Here is a 20653-nt window from a genome sequence, read left to right on the forward strand (position 1 = left end):
GCCTCATGGTAAAATATAAAATCGAAATGGGTTAACCAAAGATAAAAGAGCTAGCAAGCAATAGGCTTTAGGCTTAAGTGATTGGCCAAGCAGTGATCTAAATAATATAGTTTCTGAGGGGTTATTCAAGTCTGGGTAGCCGGGAACAAATGGGCAGCCTCCGCCAACAGGAGGGCACAAGTGTGCCAGCATGCCAAGACAGGAGGATCACTGAAGTCCAGGAGCTGGACAAGACAGGAGGATCACTGAGGTCCAGGAGCTGGACAAGACAGGAGGATCACTGAGGTCCAGGAGCTGGACAAGACAGGAGGATCACTGAAGTCCAGGAGCTGGACAAGACAGGAGGATCACTGAGGTCCAGGAGCTGGAGGCCAGCATGGAGAACACAGTGAGATCTTACCTCAGTCACTCAATAAGTCAGTGAGCAAGTCACCTGCTATGTATGCTTGTTAGAAGGACAGACCAAATATTATGTCAAACTTAATCTTTGATATATGAAGAGAATAATACCCTTGCTAATTTGATTTGAATGGTTATGAAGAATAAAGGCAGCCTGAGAAGGTGGCAAAGGGTCATGTATTTGTAGAATAATCATGGAAACCTGAATTTGACTCCCAGTACCCACTAAAAAGCCAGGTTAAGTGTCATGTGTCTGTAATCCCAGCAATAGGATGGCAGATACAGGAGATCACTGCCAGTCAGTCTGTCCAAACTGATGAGCTCCAGGTTCACTGAGTGACCCTATCTCAAATAGTAAGGTAAGAATAATGAGGAGCTGGAGAGATGGCTTGGTAGTTAAGAGTATTGGCTGCTCTTCAAGGGAACCTGAGCTAAATTCTCAGCACCCACATGGCAGCTCATAATTGTCTGTAACTCCAGTTCCAGGGGATCTAACACCCTCACACAAATGCACATAAGATAAATTTAAATAAATTATTAAAAAGAAGAATAATGAAAGATACTCAATGTTGACCTATGGTTTCCACACCCACTCACACACAAATGCACATACCCACACAAACATGTATACTTACCACATACACACAAATTCTTCAAATCCCTTAGGAGATTGTGCTTTGCTTGAACCACACTCTCTTGGCTTAAGAGCTTTCTTTTGTACTACTAATATAAATAAACTAACAGGAGCGCATATAGAGGAAGTAAAATACAGTCACAGAATAACAAAGTTGACCATGGGTCTAGACTGCAAGTTGAAGCTGCCCCTATTATCAGCTGAGTGTACTCACACAAAGGCCAACAAGCAAGCAGGCTCAAGTGGAAAGCTTGCTTGCAAATTTACCTAAGTAACCTGTGACCCAATGCCTTTATTTAGAAATGAAGGATTTTTACAGATTTTGAAGCTTTCTTATTTTTTCGCCCCAGACATGGTTTCTCTGGGTAGCCTTGGCTGTCCTGGAACTCATTCTGTAGACCAGGCTGGCCTTGAACTCACAGAGATCCGCCTGCCTCTGCTTCCCAAGTGCTGAGATGAATGGCCTGTGCCACCACAGCCTGGCTGACTTTGAAGCTTTCTACCCACAAAAACAGCTACAATGTTAAAAGGCTAAAGTCTAACTCCTAACACTGAAAAAGCAAAAGGCAGATGTGGTGGTGTGTGACTCTTACTCCAGCAGGTGATGAGGGCAGAAAGATCCCAAGTTTAAAGTGAGCCTGAGCCACACTGTGAGTTCAGTAAAGTTCTCTGCTGCACAGTATGAGAATCTCAGTTCAACCCTCAGAGTTCACACAAAAGCTGGGCATGGTGGCACAAGCCTATAATCCCAAATCTTGGGGGATAGACAAAGACCCCTGGAACTCAATGGCCAGCCAGTCTAGCTAAATCAGGGAGGTTTGGGTTCATTAAGAGACTCTGCCTCACAATAATAAGGTGGAAGCCAGTCAGTGGTGGTGGTGGCGCTCGCCTTTAATCCAAACACTTGGGAAGGAGAAGCAGGCGGATCTCTGTGAGATCGAGGCTAACCTGATCTACAGAGTGAGTTCCAGGACAGCCAGAGATATTACACAGAGAAACCCTGTCTCAAAAAACCAAAAAGAAAAAATGAAAAAAGAAAAACATAGAGAACAATCAAAGATACACAATGACAATCTCTGGCCTACACAAGTATACATGCACACACACACTCAAGTAGATGAATGAGGAGCTGGAGCGATAGCTCAGTGGTTAAGATCACTGACTGCTCATCAAGAAGACCCAAGTTTGATTCCCAGAACCTTAATGGCAACTCACAACCATTGTAACTTCAGTTTCAAAGCATCTGACATACCAGGCACAAAGCAGTTCACAGACATACAAGTAAAAAATAAACAAATAAAAATTTTCAAAATACATGAAATAATACAAATCCATCTATAAGAAAATATTTAATATGAGTTACTCAAGAGCCCCAAATGAGCCTTCTCCTATCTGTATGTTCCCTACTAGCATAGGAAATAAACTTTGAGAGAAAAATTTCTCAGGTGACTTTCGATCCCAGAAAGAGCCACTTCTGATAATTTATGAACAGCGGTTATTATACATGGAAAACAAGGCCAAAAAATAAAGGAGGAGGAGGAAAAGAAGAAGAAGAAGAAGAAGAAGAAGAAGAAGAAGAAGAAATAGAGAGCTTTATAAACAGAGCTACACATTTCAACTCCCTTTAGTTCTCCTGTGGAATAAATAGCTTCTTTAAAAGACAGTATCTTTGAGTAAAAGAGAGTATATTTCATGTATTGTTTGACCATCAAACTAGATTTCTGTGTTAAATCTGAACTAGAATTCTCTTAGGCTTACAGATGTAAAAGACTGAGTCCACCTCTTTCTAGATCTAGTTTGTTGTTTATTTAGTCACACAAGAAGGAAAGAGAAAATTACCTTTCTTGGATCCCACTCTGGAAGAGGCGCTGAAGAACTTCTTCACTGTGGTGACCTTCCGGGTCTTCTCATTGGTTTTCTTTTCCTCAAACTTGGAGAATGTGAGGGACTGGGCTCCTTGGCTGCTCTGGCTGCTAGCAAAGGCCTCTTCCTCCTCCCGCTGAAGCCTGAAATTCAGGAAGAGGATTGTGAATGATTGGAGTCTCCTCTCCAAGCTTTCCCAGGGTCTAAGGAGATCCTGTTTAAATGACTGAAGAGGAGCTGAAGACTTCATAAACAGGAGCTAAATATACCAGGTGGGTCTGAGCCATTGAGCACACAGCTGTAAGATGAAATTATATAGCTGCTGAAGATCCGATGTATGGGTTTAACACCCAGCACCTCAAATAAATAAATAATAATAATAAACCAGGTTTTACACTTTTAATCTCTACATTTGGGAGGCTAAGGCAAGATTGCTGAGTTTGAGGTCAGCCTGGGTTATAGACTAGGACCCTGTCTCAAATTTTCATATTAAGAAACAGAGCTATAGTTGGGCAGTAGCGGTGTACACCTTTAATCCCAGCACTTGGGAGGCAGAGGCAGGTAGAGATCTAAGTTCCAGTCCAGCGTGGCCTACAAAGTGAGTTCCAGAACAGTCAGGACTACACAGAAAAACTCAGTCTTAAAAAAAAAAAGAAAAAGAAAAAGAAGGAGGAGGAGGAGGAGGAGGAGGAGGAGGAAAAAAAGAAAGAAAGAAAGAAACAGGGCTAAAGGAGGCTGCTAAGATCAATGTAGGAGCTGGACAGGTGGCTCAGTGTCCAAAAGTACTTGTTGCTTGTGTAGAGGATCTGGGTTTGGTTTCCAGCACCCACATGGCAGCTCACAACCTCCTATAACTCCAGCTCTAGAGAATCTGACATCCTCTTCTGGTCTCCTCAGACACTGGACACATGTAGTATATTTACATACATGCAAGCATCCACATACATAAAAATAAATCTAAAAAATATAGAAAGAAATGTAATTTTAAAAATGTATGGCTTAGGATGGCACTCAGTTGACGACTGCTGGCCCAACACTCACAGAGTTCTGCGCTCGTCCCCTCACTGCCTACACGGTGGCACACGCTTGGGGGGTAAAGTCCAGGGTCATCCTTGACACAGTAAGTTTGAGGTCAGCTTGGGAGACAAGAAAGAGCCTGCCTCAAAACATCGGCCAACAAGGTAGTTCAGTAGGTCAGATAAAAAGGCTCGTGCCACCAACCCTGATGACCTGAATTCAATCCCCAAAACTCATAAAGCAGAAAGAGAGAACCTCTGACCTCTATATATGGAGACAACCCCTCTCACAAAACTAGACAGACACACAGGTAGATAATTTTTAAATTATAAAGATTATGAAACGTGGGCTGGAGAGATGGCTCAGTGGTTAAGAGCACTGACTGCTCTTCCAAAGGTCCTGAGTTCAATTCCCAGCAACCACATGGTGGCTCACAACCACCTGTGTTGTGAGGTCTGGTGCCCTCTTCTGGCCTTCAGGCATACAAACAAACAGAATATTGTATACATAATAAGTAAATAAATAAATATTTTTTTAAAAAAAGATTATGAAATGTATGTATGTTATGGAGTTGGAGCGATGTCTCAGCAGTTAAGAGCACATACTGGCTTGCAGAGGACCTGAGTACAATTCCTAGCACCCACATCTAGCAACTCACAGGGAATCTGATGGCCCTGGCCTCCTCAGGCGCTTGCTCTCACATGCAAATACACAGAAACACAATACACATATGCACATTAATTAAAAATAAAAATAAGTTATCTCTGTGTGTGTATACATTGCATATATACGTGTGTCTGTACATATACACATATGCATAAATGTATATATGTAATATATATTATTTAAAAGATAAAAGCAGGCTGGAAAGATGACTCAGAAGTTAAGAACACTTGCTGCTCTTGCAGAAGACCCAAATTCAGTTCCCAGAGCCCATGTCAGGAAACTCACATTCACCTGTAACTCCAGCTTCAGGGAATCTGACTACTGCTTCTGGCTTCTGCAGGTCCCCATACACATGTCATACACTCACAAATAAAAACTGAATCCATCAGTGGTGTTGGACAATAGGAGAGACAGCTCAGTTGTTTAGAGTACTTTTTCTTTCAGAGAACCTAAATTCAATTCACAGCACCCCACATGGTGGCTCACAAACATCTGTAACTCCAGTTCCAGGGGAATCAAATGACCTTTTCTGAATTCCATAGGCACCAGGCACACATACATACATGTAAGCAAAACTTTATATTAATAAAACAATAAATCTTTTTTTTAAAAAAGCTTTCATGGTTGGGCAGTGGTAGCACACACCTTTAATCCCAGCACTCAGGAGGCAGAGGCAGGCGGATCTCTGTGAATTCGAGGCCAGCCTGGTCTACAAAGCAGATGCCAGGACAGCCAGGACTGTTATACAGAAAAACCCTGTCTAGGAAAATCACAATAAATGAAGGAATGGAGGGAGGGAGGGAGGGAGGGAGGGACCTTTCATAAACAAAGAAGGAAATGGTCTTGCTGTGATGGATGTAGCTCAGAGGTAGAGTACATGCCCAGCAAGCATGAGGTTCAGTAATCAGCATTGAAAATTAGGGATGGGATGATGTAGCTCTTTTCCCTAATTGAGAGGGACACTTTCTAGAGCAGAGTGTTAAGCAAGTGCTCTTGGAACACAGGATGGAAAAACTCCACCAGAGGAGAGGTCTAAGGGTCTACAGTGGTAACACTAGGGGCAGGTCTACAAGATGACTAGGAGTCTACTAAGCGAAAGGACAGTTTTCAACAGGAAATTATAGACATAAAGTGTGGCTTCTAGTCAGGCATAGTGGCTTACACTTGTAGCCCCAGCACTTGGAAGGCAGAGACAGGAGGATCATTGATGATGAGATTGACTGTGTGCTGGATATAATGGTCTCCAGATGATGAGGAACTCTGACTGCAAACCAACTATCATTCGGGAATTCATTGTGGGGCAAAGAACCCATAAAGATTATTATTTTTTTTTTACTTAAATAAAAATGTTTTATTTTTGACTTCTCTTGCTTGCATACAATGGGGAATATTTTCTTCTGTGGATGTAATTTAAAGGATTCTCTCAGGACTCAGGAAATACAGTCTTTATATCCATTTAGAGAGTGGCAACTTGCTGTTTCCTAAATAAATTCAGTTCATTTTGAGTGATCAGGACATGTTCTCCTGCCTTCTGCCCCTGCTTGTATCACGGAGTGTCCAGGAATCACTACTTGCCTTGTTCATCTGCTTCAGTGAAGCAAACCCATAAAGATTATAAACCCAAGAAGTTACCCTGTTAATAGCTATACTTTTGCACTAATGCAAGTAGCTATATAAAATTTAAGAGGCTAGAGATGGCTCCACAGTTAAGATCACAGGCCATAATTCTCTGAGTTCACCCACCACAGACGAGAACGTGAACAGAGCAGTTATACAACAAATATTAAGTGACTAGACAAGGAAAAGCAGCAAAAGCTAGCGTTTGGTTTGACCATATTACCAGTCTACAGGATGTCATGGCAAAGGGTAGGCTTTCCTCCTGGCATTTTCCAAGCCCCTGAACACACCAGCACCATCCCTGGCTGTCCTGAACTTGCTCTGTAGACCAGGTCAGCCTTGAACTCACAAAGATCCACCTGCCTCCCAAGTGCTGGGATTAAAGGCATGCACCACTATCGCCTGGCACCCACTGCACTGTTTTACAAAACCTATGTGGAGGATGACTGAATTACAAGTTACAGACCATTTAGTTTGTTTTGCTTTTTTTCCCTAATGATTTATTTATTATGTGTACAATGTTCTGCCTCCATGTGTCCCTGTAGGCCAGAAGAGAGCACCAGATCTCATTACAGATGGTTGTGAGCCACCATATGGTTCTTGGGAACTGAACTCAAGACCTTTGGAAGAGCAGCTAGTGCTCTTAACCTCTGAGCCATCTCTCCAGCCCCTTACCAGCACTTCTATCTTTTAATCTTTGTCATACTTGTGTTTAGAGATGACACAGCTACTTCAGAGTAATCTGGTTTCACAAGAAAAATCAAATGGTCACAATTTCAGGACCATGTACATAAACTAACTAGTACTGACTACTGTGGGTAAGTCAGAAGAATGAGGAAAGCAATTCTTGAGAGCCACCTGCCGAGCCCTGGAGGCAGCATATCACTCATCTTCACCACAAAGGATGCTTGCCTTCATAAGAGGTAAGAATAGCACACTCAAATGGAAAATCAACAAACACAAAATGGAGAATCCACTAAAAGAGATTTAGTAAGTGTTGACCAGAGAGCAGAAAGAATCTTCTCTTGATGATGAGCTGACCTGCTGATAGCTCTTGACAGAAGAAAAGCATGGCTAAGCAATGACAGGACCTTGTACCTGGTTATGTCACTGGTAGCCATACCCACCTCCAGCCAGCCAGTGAGGTCCTTTTACCTTTCTGCCAGTTCCCAGTCCTCTTGGATCTGCTTCTGCCGGGCCTTGTGGTACTCCTCTCTCCAGCACTTGGAGCAGAAACCCTGCCAGGCAGGGTTCCCATAGTAACCACATCCTTTCTTACACAAGAGCTCAGATTGATCCACATGAATTCCCCGGCGTTCAGACTTTAGGCTCATCTTCTTCCTGATAAAAAGAAGTGAGAAAGAATGGAAATTAACTCGTATCATATTACTAAAATACAACACTCATGTAGAAAAATTCAAGTGAGTCAAGATCTTCAAGCCATAGGGGAGAAAGGAAGAAGAGAGGAAAGGAAGACAGTGTGCAAAGCCCAAAGTATAACATAGAAAGTTCAAGCAGAATCATACTAAAGAAAGACTTTAATCTGATGGCCTGAAAAACACAGTGCACCTCAAGAGACCCAGTCACTGAGCCGCTGCCGAGGACTCAGCTGCCTCCCCCTCGAGTCCCCTCGCTTCCCTACGGTTCCCCCCCCCCCCCGTCCCCCCGTCCCCCTTGTCCTTCTGCAGGCCGTTTCCACCGAGGAAAAGGAACAGTATCGTATCAGAACCTCCACTCTTTCAACCCCTTTGCTGATGCAAGTAAGGATGATGACCTGCTTCCTGCTGGCACTGAGCATTATATCCATGTAAGAATTCAACAGAGAAACGGCAGGAAGACCCTTACCACTGTCCAAGGGATCGCTGATGATTACGATAAAAAGAAACTAGTGAAGGCGTTTAAGAAGAAATTTGCCTGCAATGGTACTGTAATTGAGCATCCAGAACATGGAGAAGTAATTCAGCTACAGGGTGACCAGTGCAAGAACATATGTCAGTTCCTAATAGAGATTGGACTGGCTAAGGATGATCAGATGAAGATTTCATGGGTTTTAAGTGCTTGGACTCTAAAGCTTAAGAGAGGATTTCCTTGCAATGAGTAGAATTTCCCTCCCATCCCTTGTCACAAGTTTAAAAACCTCACAGCTTGTATAATGTAACCATTTGGGGTCCACTTTTAACTTGGACTATCGTAACTCCTTCATGCAATAAACTGAAAAGAGCTAAAAAGAGAGAGAGAGACTAATACTGGATTAAAGACCTAAGCATAAAGTTTTAAACTCCTAGAGGAAAAGCTGGCAAGGACTTCGTCAATAACCAAAGCACAGGTAATAGAAGCAACAAAAACAGACTAATAGGATGACAGCAAACTTGAAAACATCTGCACAGCAAACAAAGCAATCAGCAGAGTAAAGGGGCAGCCTACAGAATGAGAGAAGACATTTTTAACCTCTACAAAAAAAGGTAAAACCCAGAACATTGACAACCCAACAAGATAGACAAAGAAGTAGAATAGGCAACTCTCCAGAAGAGAAATAAAAATGGCCAACAGAGAGCAAGATCTTGTAACAAAAGAGCACATCATCTTCATCATCATCATAGTCTGAAAAGATGACCCAGCAGCTAAAGATTCCCGCCACCATGACTGATTACCTGAGTTTGATCCCTGGGACCTACATAGGAGATGGAGAGACAACTCCCGAAAGCTGTCTACTGGCCTCCTCACATGTGCTGTGGCACACACTTACACATAAACAAAATTAATAAAACATACTTTGTATAATGGCCAACATCATTTCACATTAGTAGGAAAGCCCCCTTAAACACACACACACACACACACACACACACACACACACACACACACACAAATTGGAGGTGTTGTTGATAGGAATATAAAGAAATCAGAACCCTTCTGTACTCTTAGTAGGAATGTAAAGAGGTGTAGGCACCAAAGACAACCTGCCCATTTTATATAACCTGTTTTCCCAACTATAAGGCTGGGAATTGGAGGTGATTAACAACCTAGTAATCTGTGTTATCTGTAGGGCCAGGTCATATCAAGCTCCCACAACCAGGACCAAAGGTAGGTAATAGTCTAAATGGCCCATATATATATCACACACACATATAGCCTAGGGCCTCCCCAAGCTCCCACAATCAGGACCAGAGACGGCTAACAGCCCAAACGACCTGTATGACTGAGACATACCAGATCCTTCCCTAGGCCCTTAAGCTAGCACAGGTAGCCTATCTCTAGAACCCATCTTCTAGGAAAAAGTAACATGCACTTTGAGTTGAGTTCCCAAACTGTACTGTTACTTGTTTTTATATGCTGGCAATAAATCACCTGGTACCAGATTCCCAAAGTTTGATCTAGCCTGGCTGAGTAAGTCGGGCTAAACTGAGTTGTCATTTTCATCTTTTTGAGGTTTGTTTCCCTACCTGCCATGACAATTACAAGGGCCCCCACAAGACTTTATCTTAAAAAAATAAAATTAAAAAGCCAGGTATAGTGGATAGGCCTGTAATCCCAGTACTAGGGAGGGATAGGCAGGCAAATCTCTTGAGTTTGAGGCCACTCTGGTCTACACAGAAAATTCTAAGACAGCTATGGCAACAGAGACCTTGTCTCAAAATCAAAAAAAAAAAAAAATTTAGTACATGGGTTGGCAGGATGGCTCCATGGGTAAGGGGCTCACATGGTAGAAGACACAATTCCTTAAAGTTGTCCTCTGGCCTCCACAAACAGTGGCATGTGCCCGACCCAACCCTACACATAGACTATTAAGTAAATGAATGAATAAAAGTAAATAAATAATTTTTAAATGTTAAAAAGAAATGTAAAGAGAGGGTTAAGGATCTACCTCAACAGTAGAGTACTTGCCTAGGGTGTGGGAGGTTGTGTTCAATCCACAGTACTAGAAGAACACAAAAGTATATAAACTACTAAAAACAAGTAACAGGGAAGGTGTTCATACCCAGACAAGATTACAACTTTTTTCTACTATAATATCTGCACCTGCTTGTCCAAACTCACACATCTGCACAAAAATTTCGGTAGGATCACTGTTTTCCATACTAATTAATCATGCTTATGCCTCAGCTGAGAAATTTTTTTAAATTTTTGAGCAGAGTAAAGGCAGATTTATTAAGAATATATGAAGGAAAATGATGAGTGAGAGAGGCATCAAGGGAAGAATAACCTAGAACCATTGGCTATACTTTTGCTTTGTCAAAGCTCTATCTATTCTAAGGATACACTGTTTCTACTGCTCCCTTTCCATAGTGAATAAGCTTTTCTTTCAGCACAAACTGAGGGCTTCAGAAGGATAGGAAAGTATCTCCATGTGGCAGGAGAGGGGGCTCAGGAGTTAAGAGCACCTGGCTGCTCTTCCAGAGGACCTGGGTTACACTCCCAGCACCCACACGGCAGCTCTCCATGGTTACCAGGTACACATGTGGTGCACAGACATACACGCAAGCAAACCACCAATACACATAAGAACTTTTTTTTCTTTTGAGACAGGGTATAACAGCCGTAGCTGTCCGGGAACTTGCTTTGTAGACTAGGCTGGCCTTGAACTCACAGAGAACCATCTGCCTCTGCCTCCCAAGTGCTAGGACTAAAGGCATGTGCCACCACCACTCAGCTCACATAAGAACTTTTTAAGGAAAGATATTTGCCTAATAAATTAAAAAAATGATTAAACATATTGACAGCCACATAACATCAGAGCCACCTCCAAGGAGAAGCAGTGTAGGCAGGGACATCATGGCTCGGTTGGTACATAGTTAGCTGCCTACCAAAGGAGCCATGTAAAGCATCTGCTCGCAAGAGTACACCCTCTCTGCAGGGGTGAGGAAGCCCTGCTACTGTGGCTCTCTCTGACACAAGTCCACTGATCTGATTCTCAAACACTCCTTAGAGTTCAGATCAGTGCTTCTAGAAAGCAGCTATTGGTGCTCTTCTGGAGGGAGATGACCTGATTGGCATATTTTTAAATGTATGTGCTATTGCCCCCAAACATGTGACAATTACTATAGCATCACTATAGGGTGGGCATGATGGTTCAGCAAAAACCTGATGACCTGAGTTCAATACTAGTAAACCACATAAAAATGGAAGGAATTGGAGCTGGAGAGATGGCTCAGTGGTTAAGAGCATTCCCTGCTCTTCCAAAGGTCTTGAGTTCAATTCCCAGCAACCACATGGTGGCTCACAACCATCTGTAATGAGGTCTAGTGCCCTCTTCTGGCTTTCAGGCATACACACAGACAGAATATTGTATACATAATAAATAAATAAATATTTAAAAAAAAATGGAAGGAATTATTAACCAATTCTCCACGCTGTTCTCTGAACTCCACAAGCATGATGGAGTTCAGTCACACACACACATGCACACACTAATAATAATAAACCTTCAAGTCACTGACGGAGAATGTGTCACTCCATCACTGTAACCAAACAGATGATAATAAACAACTTAAAAGGACAGGTAGGTTTGTTTGTTCATCCATCCGACAGGGTCTTACTATGTAGCTTAGGCAGCATCGCACCTGCTATGCTGCCAAGGATGACCTTTAACTTCTGAAGGAACAAGAGTATTCAAACTCTACTAAAAACCAGCAACAGAGAAGGGGTTCACGCCCAGGTAAGATTACATTTTTCTACTATACTATCTATCCGAAACTGCTTGTCCAAATTCACCTATCTGCACGCATTTTTTTTTTTAAAGCAGAGAATCTGGCTCAATAGTTAAGAATGTTTACTGCTTTTACAGAGGCCCAAGTTAGGTTCCCAGCATCCATGTTGGACAGTTCAGAACTGCCCATAACTCCAATTCCAGGGGATCTGATACCCTTTTGTTAGCCTCAGCGGGAATCTGTACTCACATGGGTGCATGTAAGAATGTATGTGTGCATGCACGCGCGCGCACACACACACAAACACACACAGTACCCATATCAAGGAGTTTAAAACTGCCTGGAACCCTGACCCCAGGGGTACAAAGAACTCATGTGAAGGTCACCCAGACATGCAGAAGATAAAAATAACAACAATAAAACAAATAATTTTAAAAAGTTTTTCCTTGGGGCTGGAGAGATGGCTCAGTGGTTAAGAGCATTGCCTGCTCTTCCAAAGTTCCTGAGTTCAATTCCCGGCAACCACATGGTGGCTCACAACCATCTGTAATGAGGTCTGGTGCCCTCTTCTGGCCTGCAGACATACACACAGACAAATATTGTATACATAATAAATAAATAAATATTTAAAAAAAAAGTTTTTCCTTTTACTATTACCAGTAATTGTGAATGTTAGCTATTTTCCCCAAATGGTTCAAAAGGTAGTTCAGCACAAAGTCAGAAGTAGAAAAAACAAGGGCAGAGATCAGGTACTAGCAGTGCTTCCACATTCATTGTGTAAATTCTTAACATAAACTCAGGAATATAAACCATCTAAACTAGGGGCTGGAGAGATGGCTCAGAGGTTAAGAGCACTGGCTGCTCTTCCAGAGGTCCTGAGTTCAATTCCCAGCAACCACATGGTGGCTCACAACCATCTGTACTGAGATCTGGCGCCCTCCTCTGGCGGCAGGCATACATCGAGGCAGAATGTTGTATACATAATAAATAAATAAATAAATAAATAAATAAATAAATCTTAAAAAAAAATAAACCATCTAAACTAATCAGAATGTTTCGGGTACCAGTTTCAGCAGCTCAACTCTGAAGTGATCTTAGCTACGACCTCTGGGAGGTGTCAAGAGCTCAAGGTCAGCCTAGGCTACATAGAAAGACCCTGTCTGAAAGAATGAATGAACAAACCTAACCTTTACTTCTTGTAAATTCTTTTTTTTTTTTTTTGGTTTTTCGAGACAGGGTTTCTCTGTGGCTTTAGAGCCTGTCCTGGAACTAGCTCTTGTAGACCAGGCTGGCCTCGAACTCACAGAGGTTTACCTGCCTCTGCCTCCTGAGTGCTGGGATTAAAGGCGTGTGCCACCACTGCCCAGCCTTCTTGTAAGTTCTTATCTCATGTGTTTGGTTAAAATGGCGGGATACTTATAGCACAATGAAGACAATATTCAAAAACAACTGTAAAGATTGGTTAAAACTGGGGCTGGGGAGATGGATGGCTCAGTAGATAAGGTAATGTTACACAAGCAGAAAGACCTGAGTTCAATCCCCAGCAACACCTAAACGCTGGAATGACAATGCTCTGTACCTGTTATTCAGCGCTTGGCATACAGACAGCCTCCTGGAGCTTGCTAGTCAGTCAGATTAGCCGAAATGAATGGTGAGTTAGATTTTCTAGATATATAGAGATACATTTCAGTTAGATAGACATTCCTCATATCTTTCAAAGACTGCAGAATATGGCCTTTAATGTTTTAATAACTTAGGGTTTTTCATGACAATGAGACACTCTGCTCCTGGCAGCACCAATCTACTTCAAGAGGAAGATGGGCATCGAAGAGGATCCTTATGGAGTTTGATAGTTCAGTGAGGGACCCTGACTCAAAAGTTAAGGTGGACTGGTAAGATGACTCAGCAGGTAAAGGTGCTGGCTGCCAACACTGATAACCTGAATCCTATCCCTCTAACCCACATGGTGCAAGGGAAGAACCAACTCCTAAAGTCCTCTGAACTCCACAAGTATGTGGTGACAAGCACACTCACCCATACTAAGTAACTAATTTTTAAAACTTTTATACAGGGTTGTATTATATAGCTCTGGATGGCATGTAGTCCAGGCAGGCTGGCCTCCAATTCAGAGATCTGCCTGCCTCTGCCTCCTAGGTTCTGAAAATAAAAATGTGTGCCAGCACATCTGACAAATAAAAATATTTAAAAAAAAATAAGGAGAACAGCAATTGAAGAAGGTAGTCTAGCCGACTTTGACCTCTGGCTTCCACACACGTGTACCTATCTACACACTCATATGAACATATACATACACCATACACAAAAAAGAGATGAAACTCGCACCCGACTAGTGGATCTGTGTATGTGCCAAAGCATGCACTCAGATTTCAGACCATCGTATGTTTTCTGGAGCCACCTCATGTTGTCTCTATATACACGGGTTCTGCCGCTCAGAACCAAAGCCCTACTAGCCAGAGAGGTTTGAGCACAACCTCACCCTCTGGTTGAATATTTAGGTATGCAGACACTAGGTAAACCTCAGAAGGAAGTCAGGCATAACCCAAAACCAAAAGCAGACCACAGAGATGAGTGGATGCAGAGAAAAAGACCTGACTGCCACGTGAGCTGCAAAGATAGAGAGGGCACACTGAACACTCTTCTGGGGATGCTCAAAAGTGTGTGCGTGTGTGCGTGTGTGGGGAGGGTTATGGGGGGGAAGGGGAAGGGGATAAGGGAGAAGAGCAGAGAGGCAGAGAAAGAAAGAGAAAATGAGAATGAATGAATATGTATGGGAGAAAACCAAACCCTCAGAGAGAGAGCCATTTCCCTAGTCCTGAAACGCAGGAAAAGTTCAAGTTCTGGCTAAGCAGGAGAAAGGCACAAGGGAAACCCTTCTCCTCTACTGTGTCTGGTGGTGGGTGGGTGGGTAGGGGGTATGTGCATGTACTCACATGGAGGCCAGAGGTCAACCTCAAGTGTCATCCCTCAGGATTCTGCCCCCCCCCCCAAAAAGGCAGGGTCTCCCACCAATTAGGCTAGGCTGACTGGCCACTGAGCCTCAGGGGCCCTTCTACTTCCTCAGTGCTGAGATTACAAGTGGGCCTCCCCAGGTACTTTCCTGACTGAGCTCTCTCTCCAGCCCCTACTTTACTGCCATTCCCTTTTCTTAAGCCACAGGGACAAACAACCCTGTGCATTTGCAGCAATGGCTAGAGCAGGAGCCAAACTCGGTCTCTTCTGGCTGTGCTTCTCCTAGGTGGTGCCAATGTGGGGATACTTGTGGGAGTATAACAGAGAGCAGAACAACTAAATCCAGTATCCTGGACAGAAAATAAAAAGGAAAGACAAGCCCCTAGTAAACAAAAATTACAGGAAAAACTGCTGAGGCAACTCTCAAGAAAGAACTTTCTAAGCTGGGCAATGGTGGTACACACCTTGAATTCCAGCATTCAGGAAGCAGTGGCAGGTGGGTCTCTATGAGTTTGAGGCCAGCCTGGTCTACAAAGTCACTTCCAGAACAGCCAGAGCTATTACCCAGAGAAAAACAAAAAGAGAGAGAGAGAGAGAGGGAGGGAGGGAGGGAGGGAAGGAAGGAAGGAAGGAAGGAAGGAGAAAGAAAGAACTTTCTGTCCAGGTATTGGGGTCATCCAAGTACTGTACAGACTGAGGCAGTAGGTAGGATCATGGACTCAAGGGCAGCCTGGGCTACACAGTAGGTTTCAGGCTAACCTGAGCTACTCAATGAGACTCTGTATGGGCTAGGGCTGGCAAGACGACTCAGCAGGTAGAGCTTGCTGCCCAGGGTCTGAAATGGTGGAAGGAGAGAATGAACTCCAACAAGTTATCCGCTGACCTCCACACATACAGTATGATATAGATGCATCCACAAACATATACAAAATATAACTGGAAATGTAAAAAGAAAAGAGATCAAAGTGTTCTTTTTCAGAACAAGAGGAGAGGCTATTTACCATGCATTCGAATGAGTATACCATGTCCGTCCCCATAAAAGTCAATAAGCTAACAAAAGTCATGAAATCTGAGTTCCTTAATCTTGAACCCCTTAGCTGTGACTCTGCCTTCATGGGACTTGTGGGGCAAAGGTACACTGTACATAAAGCCTATTCTGCTGATATCCTGGGTGGTGGGTTCCTTTGTTCCTGATACAGGAGTCTCAGGTCTTCTGCCTGCATCTGTCAACTTTGGCAGGCTTATTTGCTACTTATAAGCGGGGCAAAAGCTCCAGTCCTTCACTGTCCTTAACATTTCCAGCAAGCAGTCCACAGAAAGCCATTCCCATCCATAGTCAGGAGATAAGGCTAGGGGTGTAGCTCAGTGGTAGAACACTTGCCTATTTGCTCAAGGTCCTGGGCTTGATCCCAGCAGTGCCAAAAAACAAACCAAAACTCCACCAGCGTGAGGCACCACTCACACCTATCAGAGTGACACAAACAAGCACCGATACTACCAACAGCATTCCTGTACATTCCGAGGGGATGTGAAATAGTATAGCTGAGAGTCGATAGCTTCTTTTCTGTTGTTTTAGTTTTCTGACATAGGGTCCCACTCTGAGATCTATACTGATGTTAAACTCATAGCAATTCTCCTGCCTCAAGCTCCTGAGTACCGGCATTATAGGTGTGAACCACCATATCCAGCCACATACTCTATAGTGTTTACTCACTGGATCAACAAATATTCTTAATACTGGCAGATACCTGGGCTACTACCATAAGCAAAAGCTCTGTGGATCTTAGTGCTTAACACAGGCAGTATATAGCTCAGAGACTGAATGAAGAAACACTATTGAGTATTTTTTTTCTCTTTTGGTTTTTCTAGACAGGATTTCTCTATGTAGCCCTGACTGTCCTGGAACTCTGTAGACTAACTCAGAGATCCACCTGCCTCAGCATCCCAAGTACTGGAACTAAAGGCCCGTGCCACCATCTCCCCCACTTAATAAATTAATCTTGAAAAAACTAAATTTTATGAACCCACGTTTAAGAAACAAGTGAGATATGTGTATATGAAATCTACGGAACTCCAATAATTGCTGAATAACAGATATATAATGAGATATATTAATTATATATTATATAATAATATCATGATATAATATATAAAATCTTACAGTAACATCAATATGTAAAAACACCTAGGAAATATTATAATAAAAAAGTTATGTAGCTGATGTAAAAATTACTGATATATAAGAGATGGTGAAAGATATGCCTATACTCCTTGTACTTAAGAGCTTGAGGTAGGAGGAGTCCACATTCAAGATCAGCCTGGACTACAAAAGATAAAAATAAAAATGAAGAAAGCTTTAATAGTAAGGCTATAACTAGTAAGAGACACTGAATAAAATACATATAAAGCTTTAGTAATGACATAGGTTCCAAAATCTATAAATTTACTACAAATGAAAATAAAATTCTTAAAACTTTTTGGAACTTGAAAAATGATCCCATATTTCACCAGAAACAATAAACAGGACAGTTTTGCTAGGTGATGGTGGCACAAGGCTTTAATCTCAGCACAGAGGAAGCAGAGGCAGATTGATTTCTGAGTTTGAGTCCAGCCTGGTCTATAGAGTGAGTTCCAGGACAGCCAAGGGTAGAGAGAAATCCTCTCCCGAAAAACAAAAAAACAAAACAAAGCAAAAACTCCACAGGATAGTTTTTAATTTTCTAAATTAATTTTCTGAATTTTTTTCCTGCAAATTAGTTAATACAGAATTAACACAGACAAATCACTAAAAAGTACAAAACCTCCAAATGAATCCTAATATGCCATAAAAATAATATTAAAGGAAGGGGAAAGGAATGTTGTAAATAACCGGCCAGCAATCTGACATCCCTCAAAATAACTGGAAAGACCTGTTAAAGAGGCTAGAGAGATGGCTCAGTGGTTAAGATCACTGGCTGCTCAGCAATGTAGCAGGATACAAGATTAACTTGAAAAAGTCAGTAGCCCTCCTGTACACAGATGATAAGAGGGCTGGGAAAGAAATCAGAGAATCAACACTCTTCACAATAGCCACAAATAACATAAAATATCTTGGAGTAATTCTAACCAAACAAGTGGAAGACTTGTATGACAAGGACTTTAAATCTTTGAAGAAAGAAATTGAAGAAAACACCAGAAAGTGCAAAGATCTCCCATGCTCTTGGGTAGGCAGAATTAACATAGTAAAAATGGCAGTCTTACCAGAAGCAATCTACAGATTCAACGCATTGCCCAGCAAAATTCTTCAAAGACCTCAAAAGAACAGTACTTAACTTCATATGGAAAAGCAAAAAGCCCAGGATAGCCAAAACAATCCTGTACAGAAAAAGAACTTCTGGAAGCATTACAATCCCTGACTTCAAACCCTATTACAGAGCTACAGTACTGAAAACAGTCTGGTATTGGCATAAGGACAGACAGGAGGACCAATGGAATCGAACAGAAGACCAGGATATCAATCCATACATCTTCAAACCAAATGGAAAAAAAGAAAGCATATTTAACAAGTGGTGCTGGCATAATTGGATATCAACATGTAGAAGAATGAAAATAGACCCATATCTATCACCATGCACAAAACTCAAGTCCAAATGGATCAACGACCTCAACATAAAGCCAGCCACACTGAACCTTATAGAAGAGAAAGTGGGAAGTACACTTGAACACAGTGGCTCAGTTAACTACTTCCTAAATAGAACCCTAGGAGCACAGACACTAAGAGAAATAATTAATAAATGGGACCTCATCAAACTGAAAAGCTTCTGTAAAGCAAAGGACATGGTCAACAAGACAAAACGACAGTCTACAGAATGGGAAAAGATCTTCACTAACCCCACATCAGACAGAGGTCTGATCTCCAAAATATACAAAGAACTCGAGAAATTGAACACCAAAAGAACACATAATCCCATAAAAAAAATGGAGTCCAGACCTAAATAGAGAACTCTCAACAAAGGAATCTAAAATGGCTGAAAGACTCTTCAGGAAATGTTCAGCATCCTTAGTCATCAGAGAAATGCAAATCAAAACAACTCTGAGATTCCATCTCACACCTGAAAGAATGGCCAAGGTCAAAAACACTGATGACAACTTATGCTGGAGAGGTTGTGGAGTAAAGGGAACACTTCTGCCTTGCTGGTGGGAGTGCAAGCTGGTACAACCCCTTTGAATGTCAGTGTGGCGATTTCTCAGAAAATAAGGAAACAACTTTCCTCAAGACCCAGTAATACAACTTTTGGGTATATATCCAAAGGATGCCACAAGGACATGTGTTCAACTATGTTTATAGCAGCTTTGTTTGTCATAGCCAGAACCTGGAAACAACCTTAATGTCCCTTGATCGAAGAATGAATAAATAAAATGTGGTACATTTACACAATGGAGTACTACACAGCAGAAAAAAATGACAGCTTGAATTTTGCAGGAAAATGGATGGAGCTAGAAAACACCATACCGAGTGAGGTAACCCAGACACACAAAGACAATGATCACATGTACTCACTCATAGGTGGTTTTTAAACATAAAGCAAAGAAAGCCAGCCTACAAAGCACAATCCCAGAGAATTTAGACAACAATGAGGACACTAAGAGAGACTCACAAAGATCTAATCTACATGGAAAGTAGAAAAAGACAAGATCTCCCAAGTAAATTGGGAGCATGGGGACCTTGGGAGAGGGTTGAAGGGGGGAAGGGAGATGCAGGGAGGGGAGCAGAGAAAAATGTAGAGCTCAATAAATATCAATAAAAAAAAAAGATCACTAGCTGTTCTTGCTGAGGACCTGGTTTCGATTCCCAGCAGCCATATGGCAGCTTGCACCCACAGTTCCAGTTCCAAGGGATCTAATACCCTCTTCTGGCCTCCACAGGCACCGCATGCAAGTTGTGACACATGCTGACAAAACATGAAACCCCCCACACATGAAACCCAACAACAGAACGTCCAGGCTGTACTGGGTCATATGAAAACTTGTCTCAAAAATTAAAAACAAGCCGGCGGTGCTGGCACAAGACTTTAATGCCAGCACTTGGAAGGCAGAGGCAAGCGTATCTCTGTGAGTTCCAGGAGATTCTGGTCTATAGAGCAAGTTCCAGGGCAGTCAGGGCTGTCACACAGAGAAACCCTGTCTCCAAAAACCATAAATAAATGGATGGATGGATGATAGATAAAAATAAGATGCTGTAGAGAGGGCTCAATAAGATTATGTTCTTACTGCTGCTGCAGAGGACCTGAATTTGGTTCCCCAAATCCACAATATTTGGCTCAAAAATGCTTATAACTCCAGCTCCAGGGGATCTGGTGCCCTCTGGACTCCATGGGCACCTGCACCGATGGGTACACATAAAAATATATGCACATAACTAATGAACTCATAGGGATCCACCTGCCTCTGCTGGACTAAAGGTGTGCACCACCACATCCGACTCTTTTTTCTTTTGTAATGAGGGAAGACATGACAAAGCTTCCAATTTGTCACACTATGTAACCCAAGCTGGCCTGCAGTCCTCCTAACTTAGACCCCCATATGATAGGACTAAAGATGCCCACCATCATACCTGGTACAACTTAAAAACTTTCAAGAGAGACAGAAAGATGAAAGACATATATTTATGGAACGTCTATACCTAGAAGCTACAGGAAAATCAAAAAGGAAGTAAAATTTGAATATACAAATTCAAACGTCCATCTAGTTTTTAAAGACCTCACCTGTGACCAAAATAGATGGGCAAAAACAGAGTGGAAAATAGCATTTACATGTGACAATGAGGCATATTCTTATAGAGAGAGACAGTACTAATAAA

General features: G+C 42.2%; 2 protein-coding genes across 6 annotated transcripts in view; one reads left to right on the plus strand and one right to left on the minus strand.

Moving 5' to 3' along the window:
• The window catches only part of Rabgef1 (RAB guanine nucleotide exchange factor 1), a 53718-nt gene that overhangs the window by 23132 nt on the left and 9933 nt on the right, over positions 1-20653 (minus strand). For all 5 annotated transcript variants that reach the window (XM_041648285.1, XM_041648281.1, XM_041648282.1 and 2 more), the window contains exons 2-3: positions 7352-7537; positions 2873-3039 (exon numbers count right to left, since the gene is read on the minus strand). In XM_041648285.1, coding sequence (XP_041504219.1) covers positions 2873-3039; positions 7352-7530 — 346 coding nt within the window. In that variant the 5' untranslated portion in view covers positions 7531-7537. The remainder of the gene's footprint in view (positions 1-2872; positions 3040-7351; positions 7538-20653) is intronic.
• On the plus strand, positions 7561-8297 carry LOC121445914 (eukaryotic translation initiation factor 1-like). The gene is made up of 2 exons (XM_041648088.1): positions 7561-7603; positions 7885-8297. Exons 1-2 carry the CDS (start codon positions 7561-7563, stop codon positions 8295-8297), a joined length of 456 nt encoding a protein of 151 aa, XP_041504022.1.

The sequence above is a fragment of the Microtus oregoni genome, unplaced genomic scaffold, assembly GCF_018167655.1.
Source record: "Microtus oregoni isolate MIOR12 unplaced genomic scaffold, Mior012 000003F_ref0000135, whole genome shotgun sequence".
Lineage (NCBI taxonomy): Eukaryota > Metazoa > Chordata > Mammalia > Rodentia > Cricetidae > Microtus > Microtus oregoni.